We start from the raw sequence: 17,083 nt of genomic DNA, 5'->3' as shown, positions 1-17,083 counted from the left end.
TTGAGCATCTTTTTGGGACAGGGAATAAGCTGTTTACCTCTCAATTGCTAGCACCTGTTTTGACATCTACTGAAATGCGAGTGTCCTTTGACCTTTTCTATTCCCATGCTTCATAGAGCAGCACCAGACTCTCACAGACAGCTGTGTCAACCTCAACGTGAGCAACTGTCATACCTAAGGAAGGACAACATTTTTAAAGCTGAAGAATTATGGCATGACCAACTCCACTTTTAAATGTGCGTTGATCTCGTTCACATTAGACAAGATGGCCTGGAATCATATGTATCATAAAACAATGTATTTCTGTCATAATTTACCTGCATTCATTCCTAAATGACTTTTTTTTTTTTGTGGAAGAAGATATTTATTTTAATGATTACTTAATGAAGTGTTTCCATCATGATAGAAAAGTCAGTGGAATTCAAAACAACATTTGACCTTTATTGACTTTCATATACAAAAAAACAACAACAAAAAAACAGACAGTTATGCAAAATAAAACATGAGGTACTTTAATTCATATAATTTAAATTAATAATTTGGTACAATGTATTTACTACATGTTCTTACATTAAAAGTATATTTACTAAAAAAACTAAAAAAAACTATCCATCCTTATGAAAACATCAGTAAGCACATTGCACCTAACAATTAACTTTAATTTTTCAATTAAAGCAGCATCTCATATAAAGTAGGACCATTTAGCACCCATATGAAATCTGTTTTATTTTAGTTGTTTCACCGCAAATTCCATGTTTTCCTTTTTAATTTAATTTAATCAATAATAGTACCCTAAGAATTTTTTTACCCAAGAAATTCTGTGTTGTCTGTTCACATTTTTTCTAGAGTCTGTGTTAAAAAATTACACAATCAAAAATGGTGGTAATCAAATGAATGAATAAATGAACATTTTAACAATTTGAATAATTGCTTTATTTTGGCAAACAATTGTACTGCACAACAGATGTTTAAATTAAAAGTTTAAACTAAAAATATGAATAGATATTCCTTAAAAATAGTATTATTTGTATTGCTTCACAAGGTACATTCAAAGCCAAGTTGACTGAGCATGAGTTCAAAACCTAGCCTTCATCTACCAAAAACACTCTTCTGAGTGAAAGTGAATTATTTGTCAACAGTAAGGACTCGTTTGGGGGGAATGAACGTGAATGAATGAATGAACGAATGAATAAATTCACGTTTATTTATTACAGTATAAACGTGAATGTTCATACTGTAAAAAAAAAAAAAACTGTGGTTAGATGTTTAATAACCCCCAATATCATCATTTATATGCTATTTAATTTGAGGAGAAATGTAACCCAAAAAGATTATGCCCGCTGTGTCCTGAGAATCAGCTGTTTAAACTGCACTGTCTGAAAAATTATATGTCAGCCTCCGGAAAAAGAGAGAGCTAAATGACCTCTTAGAATAAACTTGGATGCTGCTGCTCTAGTGACAGAGAGGAACAAAGTTATTAGCACGGTGGGGCCCAGCTTGACCGCCGGTGGTAAAAATAAATCGAGAGGTCAGATTTGGAGCACTCGAACTACTCGAACACTGAGCATTCTCCCTCTCTCGTTCTCTTTTTTTCCCCCGTTGACCCAAGTGAACACTTGCTTTGTATTGTTTCCGTAGTGCATACACACCCCAATTGTTTCGCAGCCTTCATGGGATTAGCTACTGAAAATGACAACAAATCAGTTTCAATTCTTATGTCTTGAATGAAGTCTAACGCATGAAACAGCAAAACATTCAGGGTAATGCGGAATGACAGCAGATTCGTAGCTTTAGAAGCAAAAATATCTTCACTGACAGGTGTACAATGACCTGACGGCAAATGTTGTAATCCTCAGTATGGATGTAGATGGAAATGTCTAATTTGTTACTGTCATGTGCAGCCACAGGAAACAGTAATTGTTGAGCATGCATGGTGCTATTCCTGCAAGAGCAATGCTGCTGGCTATTTGTGGTGGTTTAATGCTGTTAAAAGGGTGCAGAGTGTTGGGTTTCAGAGTAAGCCTCATCTCTGGCCTGAGGTCTCTGTGACTAGGGCTGGGTCTCCTGTTGCCTGAGCTTGTTTTAGAACACAGGTGCTGACTTCAGGGGGACTGGCATGCTTGTTGCGGGGGAAAATGGATCAGATCGCTCTTATTTCCTCCATAGAACTAGGTCGGGGTTCGTGATGTGGACGGATCAGTCTTGAAATCATGCGGTCATCTACAAAATCTACAACACTCATAACTTATGACTAGAATATATATATATATATATATATATATATATATATATGTGTGTGTGTGTGTGTGTGTGTGTGTTATGAAAGGCTCCATTAAATAAAATGCATTTTATATATATATATATATATATATATTAGGGCTGTGCAAAAGTTAATTGCGATTAATCGCATCCAAAATAAAAGTCTGTGTTTACATATATATTTGTGTGTGCTGTATATAATTATTTTGTATATATAAATACACACACATGCATGTATATGTTTCAGAAAACGTGTTATTCCTATATAAAATATTTATGTTTATATAATATAGATTATGTATTTATATATATATATACAGAATTTAAGAGCAAATAATTCTTAAATATATGCATGCATGCATAGGTATTTATATATACAAAATAATTATGTACAGCACACACAAATATATTATGTAAAACAGACTTTTATTTTGGATGCGATTAATCGCAATTAACTTTTGCACAGCCCTAATATATATATATATATATATATATATATATATATATATATATATCAATATTTTGTGATCAAGATAACATCTTGATGACATATATATATATATATATATATATATATATATATATATATATATGAAGAGTTCAGATGCAAAAGCCTCTAAGTGCCATTTGAAATTTTCTTCTAGAATGATCATTTTTTATCAAGCTTGTATATTTAAGTTCAGTGATTTCACTTAAATGCAAAATGAAGATTACCTATTAATTGTTATTTAAGTGAAATTACTGAACTTAAATATACAAGTTTGATAAAAATCATCATTAAAGAAGAAAATTTCAAATGGCATTTAGAGGCTTTTGCATCTGAACTCTTCATATATACTGTATATATATATATATATATATATATATATATATATATATATATATATATATATATATATACAGTATATATACAGTATATATATATATATATATATATATATATATATACGTGTATATATATATACTGTATATATACTGTATATTTCACTTAGAAAATTCAAAATGAAAATCCTACAAATTACTAATCACGTCATGTACTACATATTTGTTTGCTAATAACTTATGCTAATAATGTTTTCTAATTACTTCTGTTTATTGAACTTTCTATTCATATATTTTCTCTCAGATATTTACTATATATTCACTCTTATTTTAAACTCTATATTCATATGTGTTACAGTATATATTGCAAAATATTTCTTTTGCAAATAAATGCTGTTCTTTTAAACCTTTTTTCATCAAATATTATATCACAAAAAAAATATTAAGCAGCACAGTTTTTTAATATTGATAAATGTTCCTTGAGCTCAAAATTAGCATAGAATGATTTCTGAAGGATCATGTGACACTGAAAATTCAGCTTTGCCATCACAGGAATAAATTAAAATAAATTTTAATAATAAATAAATAAATTATTTATAAATAAATTAAATTAAATAAAAATTTTTAATTTTTAAATAAAAATAAATTTTGTATTTTAAATTAAATAGTAGTTTACAATTACTATATTACATGAATATATAAATTAACATTTAATAAATACACTTTTTAAATCATAATATTGCTTGCTAACATGATAACATTCTGTATTAGAAATGTTTTTAATAGAACTTTTTTTTTTTGTAGCATTTTATATCAGGTTTAAAACTGTTCCCAGTGTAAAGGCTATTTTATTAAGTTGGAATACCTTGAGTGCCTTTTATCTACATAATTTATGTGTAAAATACAACAAAATAATGTTGATTGTCGACATTACTGTCGATGCTCAGATAAACAGTTTGTGCATCATTCGCAATTCATCAAAATAAACTGAAACATCTTGATCACAAACTGCTTAAGCCTTGAGCCTAAAGCCTGCTGGCTTACCAAATCTCAGACAGTAACAACACTAGCTTGTTTCAGCTGTGACTAACCCACTACTGTACAGAAGTCACTCTCCCACAGTTGTTTCCTGGTTCCCCCCACCTCTCTCTACCTCTCTCTCTCTCTCTCTCTCTCTCTCTCTCTCTCTCTCTCTCTCTCTCTCTCTAAAGGAGCCATTGAGATTGGGTGTAAAAAGGGGAGCAGTGGGTGTAGGGTGTCTCGGGGCGAGTGTGAACAGCTGAGAGGTGCGATTTCACAGGCTCGCTCTCCGCTGACACGGCCCTGATTGGGTTGGACAGAAGGCATAGGAGAGGCCCTGGCTCCTAAAGGACACCAACAGGTGGGGGACCGCAGGGGCAGAGGGGGGAGTTTAAGGGAGGCTGAGCACTTGAAAAGGCCGGGAGCATGTGGCCATGTCTGGGCAGAATCCACCGGTCATGCAAAGAGGACGATACACTGTAGCACTCAGCAGAAGAGGGAAAGATGGGAACAGAAAGGTGTGGGGGGAGTGTTCATTTATTGGTAGATTGGCTTGGTTTTGTTTCCGGAATTGGAATAGTTTTACATGACGTCAGTTACAACAACTTGAACTTTTGTTGTTTTTCAACAACAGCAAAAATAATTTAAAGTCATTTCTCATTCTTTAATTGGCGAAGCAGTCAGGTTGAATGAGGGCAGCCAAACTCTCGTCCATTCCACGTCTGGGATGAACAACCTGCGATTTATAAAAATTAAAAGGATATTTTTTTCTTAGCAGAAATGAATGAAGATATAAGTGTTTATAGCTCCAATTTGATTCGGACTGAGATTCTGGGTGACATCTCTCTGTTTTACGAGGCAGCAAATGGAAGATTTTACACCTCTTCCACTGGAAATGGTGCTGTTAAAGGAAATGGAGGTATGAGCGTGTCACTGGGTTTTCACCTGAGGTGTCGTACCACGTCTTTGATCCACTGTAAATCAAGCTATTATATCAAGAAGGAATGAAAAAAGGGACTTGCTACACGGCAGAATGAGAAACCTTCTGGTCTATTTAAATGTGAAAAAGATGTTCAAGTGCTAGATGTGCTAGTCCTCTTCTGCTTGGCTGCTTTCCTCCTTACATGTCAACACAAAGAATGATTATGGAAAGGACAGGATAACTACAGGTAAATTTAGTTTTTCTGTAATATTACTCATTCGACTGAGTATGTCATGCATTTTTTGTTTGTTTGGTGAAGAACAAATGTTTGTTGCTTTTTTGGATCATTCTGGCCTATGTTTTTGAAGTTGTCTAACATTTTTATATAACAATGTACAGTAGTTATGAAGCAGAATAAAAATGATAATGAATTGTGCAGATAAACGAACAAACAGTAATGTTATCTCTTATTCTCTCTGTATGACCTGTGCATTTTTCATGACAGCTTTGTCTATTCTGTGTCTGTGAGGGAAACTGATATGTACCCCTTGTGAAGACATGCTTCCTTATATGCCCATATGAATACTCAAGTTATGGAATGTAAGGAAGTGTGTGGTTTCAGGGGGAATCCATCAACATGGAATAGAGCATGCAAACAAAACAGATAAAAACCTGATCAATTAAACCTAAATCGAACTTGATTTGTGTAATTGTTTGATTCTGAGGAGAATACTTTACATTTCAGCTGCATCATGCACATACATTCTTAAAAATAAAGGTTCTTCACTGGCATCTGTGGTTCCATTGAACATTTTTGTTGCATAAAAGGTTCCTTATAGTGGTAAAGGGTTCTTTAGATTATTAAAATGTCCTTCACAGAAAGAAAAAAAAATGGTCCTTTTTTAGATCTGTTCACTGAAAGGTTCTTTAGGGAACCAAAATGAGTTCTTCTATTGTGAAAAGCCCCTTTTGGGACCTTTATTTCTAAGACTGTATATAGTGGATGAGGTGGTAAAGCTGTTGTTTGTGTGTGTTGGCTGGCCGTAGGCCTCCACACCCTGATCATCTCTCACTGAAGATCAGGGCAGATTGACAGAGTACAGCTGTCCCTTACTTAATCCATATGAGAGGGGTTTCCTAAAGAAGATACTATGCTGAATTCTTTCCGCAGCTATCAGCACATTAAACAAAACAAAAGAAAAAAAAAACAGTAATTAACAATGCTAAACTCATGTTGGTAGCAATATTCATCCAATGAGTAGCACAGGAAATAAATCTTCAATAAATCTTATTGAAGAAACGATTTGTAAATTAGGCAATCTATTGATTCAATTTTATTTTAAAATTATTATTATTTATGTATTTATTTGTCCTTGTGTCTTCACAACAGGTAAGCACCAAGAACGATTTTCTGAACTGAAGAATGTCAACATACTGTAAGCTCTGTTAGTCTGCCTGGCCGTTCTCTCTTCCTGAAGCACGCCTTGCTGTGGCTGGTCAAATGGAACCAAGTCAGGTGTTTCTGCGAGGTTTGGTCCCCTTCAACCAGCTACTGCGTCGTGAATACAGCCAACAAAGACCAAAGATTATAAGAGAGTTATTCAAGTGTGCTTTTTTTTGTATATATATATATATATATATATATATATATATATATATATATATAATTTTATTGTCGAAATGTTGTGTCGTGAATAAAACCAACATAGATAATAGATTATAAGAGAGTTATTCACTAAAGTGTGCTTTTTTGTGATATAAAATGTATTACTAACCCTTACTTTTACATATATATATATAGTAATTCAATAAACTATTTTATTGTCGCAAATGTTGTGTTCATTTTCTCATTTCTTATTTATAATAGAAATTATGTTTTTAATTCAATAATGTTTGAATGAAATAGTGATCATGTGAAAAAGCATTGTGTTGAATGTGCAAGTGAACTTCAAATCGGTTTTTTTAAACTGTTCCTGCAGATGATATTAATAAAATAAAAGACAATGTAAGTACTTATTATAGAGTGAGTGACACTTTCTTAAGCACACTTTTTTAAAGTTCACTTTGTAATAATGTCAAATTAAAAGGTTTTTTTTAAAAGTACATTTTAAATCATTGTGTTTTAATAATATTTTATTAATATTTTAAATCATATTTTAAATCATTGTGTTTTAATAATCTGACACATTCTCATGCTTTCAGTTAGATCAGGAAATTTGTTAGGGACTTTTAGGGGGGTCGAGTTTCGGCTATTCTTTATCATATGGGTGCTCATTCATAGCACATGTGATATGGTTTTTATACAACAGTTTGTTTGAACAATTAAAACAAATGACCTGTGACAGCAAAACAAGTAACCTATATATTTTTTACACAGCTCAATGCTTTATTCGTACTTGTCAATCTCAGCATTCAATCATCAATGATTTTTTGAATAAATATTATTAATGAATAAATATATGAAAACTATCTTCTGTGGTAGTACATTCTCTGTGGCAACAAGTAGCATGGCCTATTTCACCGGAATATTAGGTTATAGCCTAGAATCCCAAATACGCCCTAAACATTAGTAGCCTATAATACAAATTATGTATAATATAACACTTGTATAAAAACACAAAATGAATGAGACTAGTAATTTCCAATTTAAAACATTTGTGTCTAGCTGATTTTGTCCTAGTCAGTTTTTAGCATTGTGTTTACATTCCTTTGACCACCAGAGGGCTCTGGAGTGCTTCGAAACGAACATGAGTCATGCACCGCACATAGAGTCGCGAAGAAATAAACTGCAGAATCGGGTGTACTAGGAGCTAGGTTGAGAATTTACAAATGTAAACGTGTAAGCTACGTGCTGTTTCTGAATATAGATATTGTACATTAATCAGATTATTATTCCCCATGTTGCACACGGCTTGTTTTTTAATATTATTATTCTGGTATGTTTTATAGTACAATTCTAAACCCATTCAAATGGGTCAAACAGTATTGTTCATCGCAATCTCACTTCTGAAAACTTTTTGTTATTTTCAACATGATGAGAACTTGTTACTGTACACGTTGCGCAATGCTGCGTATATTTAATTAAAGAAACGTACGTTTTTTAGCTTGGGCATTTGGGTACGTTGTTGTCACTGCTCGTTTCAATCGCTAGAGGGCGACGGAATTCCTCACGACTGCTTTTCACAACAGATTACAAGCGAGAAGTCACGAAGAAGTGAAACATGGCGGAGTCGGATGGGAGACAGATTGACAGCATCAACCATGCTGCAGGTTAAATATACAGATATTTAAACTTTTTACACGTGCTGTTACTGAACTAAACGCGTACATAAGCAGTCGTTTAATGTTTTGAGAGAGAGCTTGTGTTACCGCTTGTTACGCCGTTGATCACCACTCTGCCATGTCACACAGCTGACTTTACAAATGCACAGTGGAAATTACATCATGCAGTGTTTGACATTTTGAACATAATATATTAAAATCTAACCATATACACAGGATCACGATGTTCCCTATTGTTTGCAAGTGTAACACGAAGGGTCTCTGTAAGATTAACGGAATCTTTATGCAAAATGCATTAGTTTGGTAACGATCGAGGTTGAACCAGTATGATGAAATAACACTGCAAAGTCAATGTTTCCCTGTCGCCATAAACACCATTAATATCATTAATTCAACCTTATACTCTAACCAATTTTCTTTTTATATTTACCAATATCGTGTGTGCAAATATAGAGATTTTTTTTTTTTACCTTTACATTCGTTTTAAATTTTTTTATGTGTCATGATAGATGGAGATGGCAAGGTGCTCGAAATTGTACGAGCGAAGGTAGGTCTTTTATATATATATTTTCACAACAAGCTATTTTACTAAATATCACAAATACAATGGCTGTGTCTCAAAACCTAGCGAGCTTTTTGGGCATCATAGCCACATTCTCAGCAGAGAATCAACATGCTAAGATGCCCAAAATGCAGACTAGGTTTAAAAAAAAAAAAGCCCATTTTAAGACAAATCAGTTTACAGAGACAGTGGATTATTTAAAGATGTGTAAACTGTGATTCCCCCTTTTTATCTATAGACTGAAGGTAAGGAATTGACCAAAGAAGAAAAGCAGCGTCTTAGGAAAGAGAAGAAGCAGAGTAAAAAGAATAAAAAAGATGACAAGGTTCCCACAGAGAAGGAGAAAGAGAAAGCATCTGTTCAAGCTCCGTCAAAACCTGTCACACAGAGCCCAACACATAAAGGTACTTCAGTCCACTGTGCTGTTGCTAAAAAAACCATTCTCCTGCAACCTAAGGTTTATTAAAACTAATTTAATTTTGATTGGAATTTTGATTTAAAATAGGATAATTTGAGGAGAACTATTTATTTACGTTTATTTGTTAGTTTATGTAAGGGTATTTTTTTCTATTATTGGAAATCAAAATTGTGTCAATAATTACACACCCTCATGTCGTTCCGTAAGACTTTTGTTCATCCTTGGAACACAAATGAAGATCTTTTTGCTGAAATCTGAGAGCTTTCTGTGCCTCCTTAGGCAACTGCCACTTTGAAAAAGTTGATAAAGAGATTGTAATTCGAGTGGTTTGTCCAAAATTTTCTTAAGAGACACAATCTCTTTATTTCATGTACACATTGAATTTAGGATTTTATTCATATTAACATTCATCATCTCACACATGAACCAATGTATGTTAGGCAGCGCATTTGAGCTTCCACATGAACCAACGAGGTTCATTCTTGTGCGTCCCGCAGGTTCGGTTGAGCTTCTGTTCAAGTTCACGATCGATCAATGCTAATATTTGAATAAAAGCCTCAATTCAATCTATTCATCATATGAAGCAATCAAGTTTCTTCAGAAAAGTTGGACTAAACCACTGCATTAATATGGGCTAGTTTTTCATATGGACTCTTTATGAATTTTTTTGAAGTGTTAAAGTGGTTGTTGCGTAGCTGTCAATGTAGGGACAGTCCCTTTAGATTTCCTTTTAAAAAGTCTTCATTTGTTTTCTGAAGATGAGCAAAAGTCTTACGTCTTTGGAATGACATCAAATAACTTTAATTTTTGGGTGAACTAACCATTTAAAAACAGACATGTAATTGAATTGGCTTAAATAGTCTTTTAATAGTCTGTAGTCTATTTTTGGCTGCTTTTTATTTGATGGGCCTTTTTGATCTCAGCAGGGGCTCCTGTGCCTGTAAGTGCATCTGCATCTGCATCTGAATCTCCTGCGGCTGCAGAGAAGCCTGTAAAGACCAAAGCAGAGCTGCGAGCAGAGCGCCGGGCACGGCAAGACTCAGAACGGATATCAAAACAGGGCAAGAAAGAAGGGGGGCAGCAGCCCACCACCAGTAAGCCTAAAGCATCCCCCAGTGAGCTTCAGCCAGGTAATTTAATGCTTCGGAGAAGAAGCCATTTTCCCCCTCATTTTAAATTTGTAAAAATATTTGTCTATTTACACTAAGTACAAATAGCCTGCCTTGTTGACAGAGGCTGTTTACACTAACTCCACCCACCACCCAAAATTACAAAAGGAACTCGAATTTTAAGTTTGAATATGTCTTTTCGCATATCAGCTTGTTTAGTTTTTAAAAAAAAAATGAAGAAAATTTTTGAATAGTGGGAATAAAGTGCCTAACAGGTTTTTAATATTGGGAATAAAGTGTTTAACTTTTCATTTGGTGAAAATAGCATCTGTTGCTCACACAATGCATTTATTTGATTGTGAAATATTATTATAATTTTAAATGATGCTTTTTAATGTAACTTATTCCTGTGATGGCAAAGCTTTTGGTTTTTAGCAGCCATTACTTCAGTATTTTTTCCAGTCACGTCTTAATGCATATTTTACTAGTATTACATTTGAGTTTTTGTGCAAACATTAAAACGAACAGCGATTCAAACAGCAGCATTTCTAGTCAGAGTGTTAATGCGAGATATTTTATGAGTCACAATGACTCACAGATGTGCCTGCATTTGTCTGGTGTTCACGTAGAGACTGTGACTGAGCAGTTTTACAAATTTCTTGTTAGTAGTGAAAAGGTTACCGGAGCATGTTCAGGTGGACGACCCCGCTGCATTGAAGAAGTTGGCCAAAAAGCTTGAGAGACAGCAGGTGAGACAAACCAATGGCGTCCTGCTTTGCCTCTTTTCTGATTACTACCCATTGACAGAGGATGGATTCATCCAGGTGTTTTCTGAGATCTCTTTTGCAGCGTTTTTAACCCAGGTCCTTCCCATGTCTTACAGAAGTCAGGGCAAGGATGCGGTTTAAATATAACTGGAGTCAAGGTCTGGCTCCACACTTTTGTGTGCAGTGAATTGTTAAATTATTTCTTTTTTTAATGTAATTTTAATTCTTGGTGAAAGTTGTTAACTCAAATTTGATTTTAATGTACGTTGGAGATGGTGATTTTATTGTGGTTATCTTCATTTCATTGTGTTCATGTGATGAGCTAGATGTCATATGTGGGTGAACTTTCGAGTGAGTGTTTTTTTTTTTTTTTTTTTCTTGATTCATAATTTTTCATTTGTTAGGTGTAGATCTATAACACTAGCGTAAAACTTTGGAAGTCCTCTGTGGAGCCCTTCTTCAGTAGTGCACGTCATGTACTGTACGTCTTCATGCACAGTGTTCTGTTGCAGCCTCAGCTCTTGACCTGAGGAGGGAGGATGTGACCTCCACAACATCTGTCTCTGAGGGAACAAAATATTCATATTAAAAGCTGTTATTTGCTCTGTTCTCTTAGGTTCCTTTGAGGTCCGATTATGGCTACAAGGTCAGCCTGTTCTCTCATCTTCATCAATACAGCCGAAAAAACCCTCCAACTCAGCAAATCAGGTATTGTAACAAATGTTCATTAAGGCTGTGTTTATGTTATTTAAAAATCTGAAATATTGTGAAAAAGTATTACAATTTAAGATATCTGTTTTCTATTTTAAAATATAATTATAATTTTGCAAAGTGATGGAAAGCTGAATTTTTAGCATCATTACTCCAGTCCAGTCGTGTCACATGATCCTTAAGAAATCATTCTAATATGCTGATTTGCTGCTTAATAAAATTTTCTTATTAATATCAATGTTGAAAACAGTTGTGCTGCTTCATATTTTTGAAATGGATATATATTATTTCAGAATTATTTGATGATTAGAAAGTTAAAAAGAACAACATTTATTTTAAATGGAAATCTTTTGTTATATTATAGATGTTTTAATGTCACTTTTGATCAACTAAATGCATCCTTGCTGAGTAAAAGTGTTCATTTCTTTTTAATTTTCTTTTAGTTTTGCACAGTACTGTAACTTTTTTATTGTATGTATGTATGTATGTATGTATGTATTATTATTATTATTAAAAAGTTGATAAAATCTAAGCTTTAAAAACAACTTTAGGCGTTAAATTGTAGGTCTCATGGTTAGGTTGAAAATAGTCATGAAAAATTTAAATAAGGCATAAAAACTTATAGACATATTAGAATTAAAGTATGTATAACCTAAATGCATTAGTTGGTTGACTTGTATTGTTTGATATGGTTTATTTTTGTAGCATCCCTGCCACAGTTATTCACCCATCCATTGTTCGGTTGGGTCTCCAGTACTCTCAGGGCATTATAGCAGGATCCAATGCTCGATCTGTGGCCCTACTACATGCCTTCAAACAGGTAATTCATAATCATACCTATAAAATTAATTATTAATAATTTTTGGATTTAATTAACCAGAAATCATTTTATAGGTTATTCAGGATTATAGCACACCTCCAAATGAGGAGTTGTCAAGGGACCTTGTGAACAAGCTTTCGCCCTATATCAGGTTTCTTTCTTCCTTGTGAAAATTTATATAGCACATGCTCAGATGTATATTATTTAATTTGAACTCTCATCTTACATGGAAATGGTTATTTGACAGACACTGCCAATCCTTCTTCCCCCCCACAGTTTTCTCAGCCAGTGTCGGCCCCTTTCAGCCAGCATGGGCAATGCCATCAAGTACATCAAGAAGGAAATTTCAAATATACCCAGTCAATGCAAAGAAGAGGAGGTAAGAGTATTCAGAATCACTAGTTAGAGACATTTATATGCAGTATATGTGTCCCCGACTAAGGAATTTCATAGTCGAGTTGACAAATCTTGCCTATTGTTGAATCGTGTGGGGATGGGGAGGTAGCGGGTCTTTAACACTTTAAAGGCGTGATATACACAACACAACAAAAATGTATTAAAACATTTTGGATCAATAAAACTAAGAAGTAACATAAATAACTGCAGAAAGGCCACACTGCAGATCACATGCAAATCTAATTAAATTGCCTGTGCGAGCATGTTTTAAGTTGGCCTACAGCGCAGCATCGATCAACATAATCAACAATTAAGAACACAATATACATTTCTAGTATCAAGTCAGAATCAAGTCACAAGATGCAGAACAAATGTGTGTGTAAAGTGCAGGGAAACATACATTCAAAACACAATTAGATAAATTAGATCACCCTGAGTGATCAATTAATAAAATAAAAAACGAAATTATTAAAATAACGAAAGTATGCCCAGAATTGTCAACTTTTGTCTTTTTAACGGCAGAATACAATAAACGCTAAACTGGAGTGGCAGTCTTTTTAGCTAAACATGTTCACAGCATCCAAAAAATCCAATTAGAGCTGGCTGAAATGTTTTGAAATCACTTGTACCCATACCTGATCGAGGAAAAAAATCCTCCTTTTCACTCTGTCTGTGTCCATTTGAGCCGTTTCAAATTGTATGCACGGATAAAATACATTCTAAAACGCTTAACGTGAAAAGCGTTTAACGGCTCAATGTCCTAAAACGATATGAAAAGATAACATTCTGTACACACCTTATTAATAAAGCATACCATATAGCCTAAAGACAAACAGATGAGCCCGAATATGAACGCAACGCTTTTTATTATACGTTAAGCATTTTCCTCCCATAGTAAACTGTTAAAGAAAACGTGTTGCGTTCATGTTCTGGGTTCATCTGCACATAGTATGGTTTCTTAATAAGGTGTGTAGCCTAATGTGTACATACATTAAGCACGTAAAAGTGCCATTAAAGCTTTTTAAAAGAGTTTTACAATGTCTAAACGAGGAAAACAAACTTGTTTACGTCGGCTGGAAAAAGTGAGATGGTTGTTTTCCTGATGCTAATCCAGCCTTGGAGTATATCCTTTCCGATGGTGTGAATCTTTAGATTTTCTTACCCTAGGATAGAATTTATTCACGCTGCACGCATGTTGAAAATATTTATTAAAAGCTTATTTCTTGGCACATTTTTATTGACAACATTATCATAATAGGCTGTATATTGACAGAAAACCGGTAGTTCTATGTGAAATCTTACATTGAGCACCCTCTTATAGCCAAAATGACGTGATCCTCGTTTAATAACACCTCTGCTTAGATTTGACCGTGAGATCGGTAGTCGAAGCAGGCTCCACCTTTCGAAGCATCGAATCTTCGACTATTTGGGGTCACCCCTAATATGCAGTCTTCTTCCTGTTCCTGTGAGTGTCTAAAAGCAACGTTTTCTCAACAGGCGAAAGGGAAACTCCAGGAATGTATTGATAGTTACGTAAATGAGAAGATCATTTTGGCTTCTGAAGCCATTTCTAAGTACGCTATTGAGAAGATAAGTAATGGAGACGTCATTCTTGTTTATGGCTGGTAAGATTTTTCCCTGAATTGCTATAATCATTTAATAGTCTGGATTAATGCATTTAATGCCTTTTTGTGTATTTTTCCAGCTCTTCTCTTGTCAATCACATTCTGTGCGATGCTTTTGAAAAGCAGAGGAAGTTCAGAGTCATTGTCGTTGATAGCCGGCCCAGGCTGGAGGGCCGAGAGGCGCTGAGGCGTCTGGTGAAGAAAGGCATCCGATGTACTTATGTGCTCATATCTGCCTTGTCCTACATTCTGCCTGAAGTGAGTCATTCTTTTCAGTAAAGCTTGTTACTTGCTGGGATTTTTGCAAGCACATTTTATTTTTAGCTCATTGTGAGGTAATGTGCTTTCTTTCCAAAGTGCTTGTACCTTCAAAGGATTCATTATGTGTTTGACATCAGCAGTAGCTAAAAATATAACTTAATTATGGATTGATACTTTAGTTCTTAAAGACACAGGATCAACTGCAGTGGTGCTAGTAGAGCAAAGGGTTGACAAAGATAACTACTCAGTTTTATAGAGTTTAGAATAGCATATGGACTTTATTTACATTAAACACTATTAGATTGCTGTTATGGTTTTATTTTTTAAATAATTAAATGGCACTGTGAGGTTCTGAATGTTTAGATTGTTACATTATATATTGCATTAAACTAAATATTTGAGGAAGGCACTTGGAAGGTCATTTGAGGAAACTTTCACTTGCCTGTGCTTCATCTTCACAGAAGTTGATAATTTGTGCATTTTTAAGCCTTGTCAATTTAAATATTCAAGCGCATGTAGATGCTAAATTACCTGTGTCTCTCGGTTTGGTATTTGTGCACTGTGATAATTTTTATGTGCCCAGCAACACACATTCAAAGCACGTACCGGAAAGCCGCGTCACACGGCGCGTGAATACTCGTTCCTGAGCTTGACACATTCACTCTAAATTATGTCTAATTGCCCGTCTTGTTAATTATCGTCGTTGATGATGCGCCAAGATGCGCATCAATTTTTAAAATATACATAAAAACGTGTGCTCTCACACACTCTAGAAGTGGATTTTTTTTTTTTAATCTGATAACCAAACATGCACATGATTGGGTAACTGAACTAACCAGCAGGACCACTGTCTGTGCACTCAGGGACGCAAGTCATCTATGATGTAGGAAAAAAGAGCAAAGGTGGATCCTCCGCTTTCAGCAACTTCAATTTCTATTACAGATATTTTCCAGGAAGTGACTATTTTGTTCTCTTGATCACTAGATGGGAAATGGTGTTTAATTCGCAAATGCTTCACGCTATATTCCAATTTTAACTTTGAGTGGAAACATAGCTAATATGGAAATGGTTGAAATATTTTTGTGGAAACTGTGATACTTTTCTTCTTAATATATTGATCGATAGAAAGTTCACAAGAAATCTTATTGTCTTAAGACCGCAATCTTTTGAATTGTGTACTTGAACTACAGTTAACTGGCCTTTGTTGTCATTATAAACATTGTTTCCATGAATGCTGAATCAGTTCTTGGACACTGCATTCTCTTATTTCCAGGTATCCAAGGTATTTCTTGGTGCCCATGCACTTCTTGCCAATGGATATGTGATGTCACGCGTGGGAACTTCCCAGATTGCTCTGGTAGCAAAGGCCTACAACGTGCCAGTGCTGGTCTGCTGTGAGACCTACAAGTTCTGTGAACGAGTGCAGACGGACTCTTTTGTATCCAATGAATTAGGTAACACTAGCATGTGTAGCACGATTGTTCAGTTTACTATAATCATTTTTGTTATTAACATTTACACACACAAAAAAAGTTCAACCTAATGGTTTTTGTTACAGATGACCCTGACGACCTGATTGTGACCAGAAATGGGAAGACCCATCTTGAGAATTGGCAGACTGTTAAATCACTGGGGCTTCTGAACTTGGTGTATGACGTGACGCCACCAGATTTTGTGGACCTTGTGATTACTGACTTGGGCATGATCCCCTGCACCTCCGTGCCTGTGGTACTGCGAGTCAAGAACGTGGATCAGTGAAGAGCAGATGAACAGGGTTTGGCTTCCCTCTTACATTTGCTCATAAAAGAGTGTGTGCACACAGGGCTTCTAGCATGAAGTAAACATATCTATGAAATGGAACAGGCTTTTCAAATAAAGCTATTGTTTATGTTCTCACTGTCGGGATCCTTTCAAATATTTCATTTTGAATTGTATTACTGGTCCAAAATGACGCAGTCCATTTCAATCCACCTCAAGAAAAATTCTCAAATCACTTCTAGTTGTACACAAGATCGAGAATATCAGATTCGCTTGTTCTTGTTAAAACCACAAAATTTAAAGAAAGTGTCGGTAAAGCATGTTGGCTTTTCATGAAGGTCCGTGCATAGA

At 34.8% G+C, this 17,083-nt stretch overlaps 1 protein-coding gene across 2 annotated transcripts; it reads left to right on the top strand.

The window, feature by feature from the left end:
- The first annotated feature begins 8,135 nt into the window (after positions 1-8,135).
- On the top strand, positions 8,136-16,871 carry eif2b4 (eukaryotic translation initiation factor 2B subunit delta). Of its 2 annotated transcripts, none has more exons than XM_039660116.2 (13): positions 8,136-8,293; positions 8,815-8,852; positions 9,106-9,271; positions 10,212-10,415; positions 11,061-11,143; positions 11,778-11,869; positions 12,578-12,692; positions 12,767-12,843; positions 12,969-13,071; positions 14,586-14,713; positions 14,794-14,971; positions 16,248-16,428; positions 16,533-16,871. In XM_039660116.2, the coding sequence occupies exons 1-13, from the start codon at positions 8,245-8,247 to the stop codon at positions 16,730-16,732; spliced, it is 1,614 nt and encodes a 537-aa protein (XP_039516050.2). In that variant the 5' UTR covers positions 8,136-8,244; the 3' UTR covers positions 16,733-16,871. The 2 variants fall into 2 exon arrangements, with proteins under 2 accessions (XP_039516050.2, XP_039516049.2); XM_039660115.2 differs by having other exon boundaries at positions 8,137-8,293; positions 10,209-10,415.
- Positions 16,872-17,083: the final 212 nt, after the last annotated feature.

This window comes from Pimephales promelas, chromosome 13 (assembly GCF_988280905.1).
Source record: "Pimephales promelas chromosome 13, fPimPro1.hap1.1, whole genome shotgun sequence".
Taxonomy (NCBI): Eukaryota; Metazoa; Chordata; class Actinopteri; order Cypriniformes; family Leuciscidae; genus Pimephales; species Pimephales promelas.
Note: the sequence above shows the minus strand (reverse complement) of the source record. Positions and strands in the feature narration are given on the sequence as shown.

What these genes read in the sequence shown, in the direction of transcription:
- eif2b4 (XM_039660115.2), top strand. Translation starts at nt 8,245, where the DNA reads ATGGCGGAGTCGGATGGGAGACAGATTGACAGCATCAACCATGCTGCA. An exon ending in TCGAAATTGTACGAGCGAAG is followed by an intron (nt 8,853 to 9,105) that starts GTAGGTCTTTTA and finishes TTTTATCTATAG; the next exon opens with ACTGAAGGTAAGGAATTGAC. An exon ending in ACAGAGCCCAACACATAAAG is followed by an intron (nt 9,272 to 10,208) that starts GTACTTCAGTCC and finishes TTTTGATCTCAG; the next exon opens with CAGGGGCTCCTGTGCCTGTA.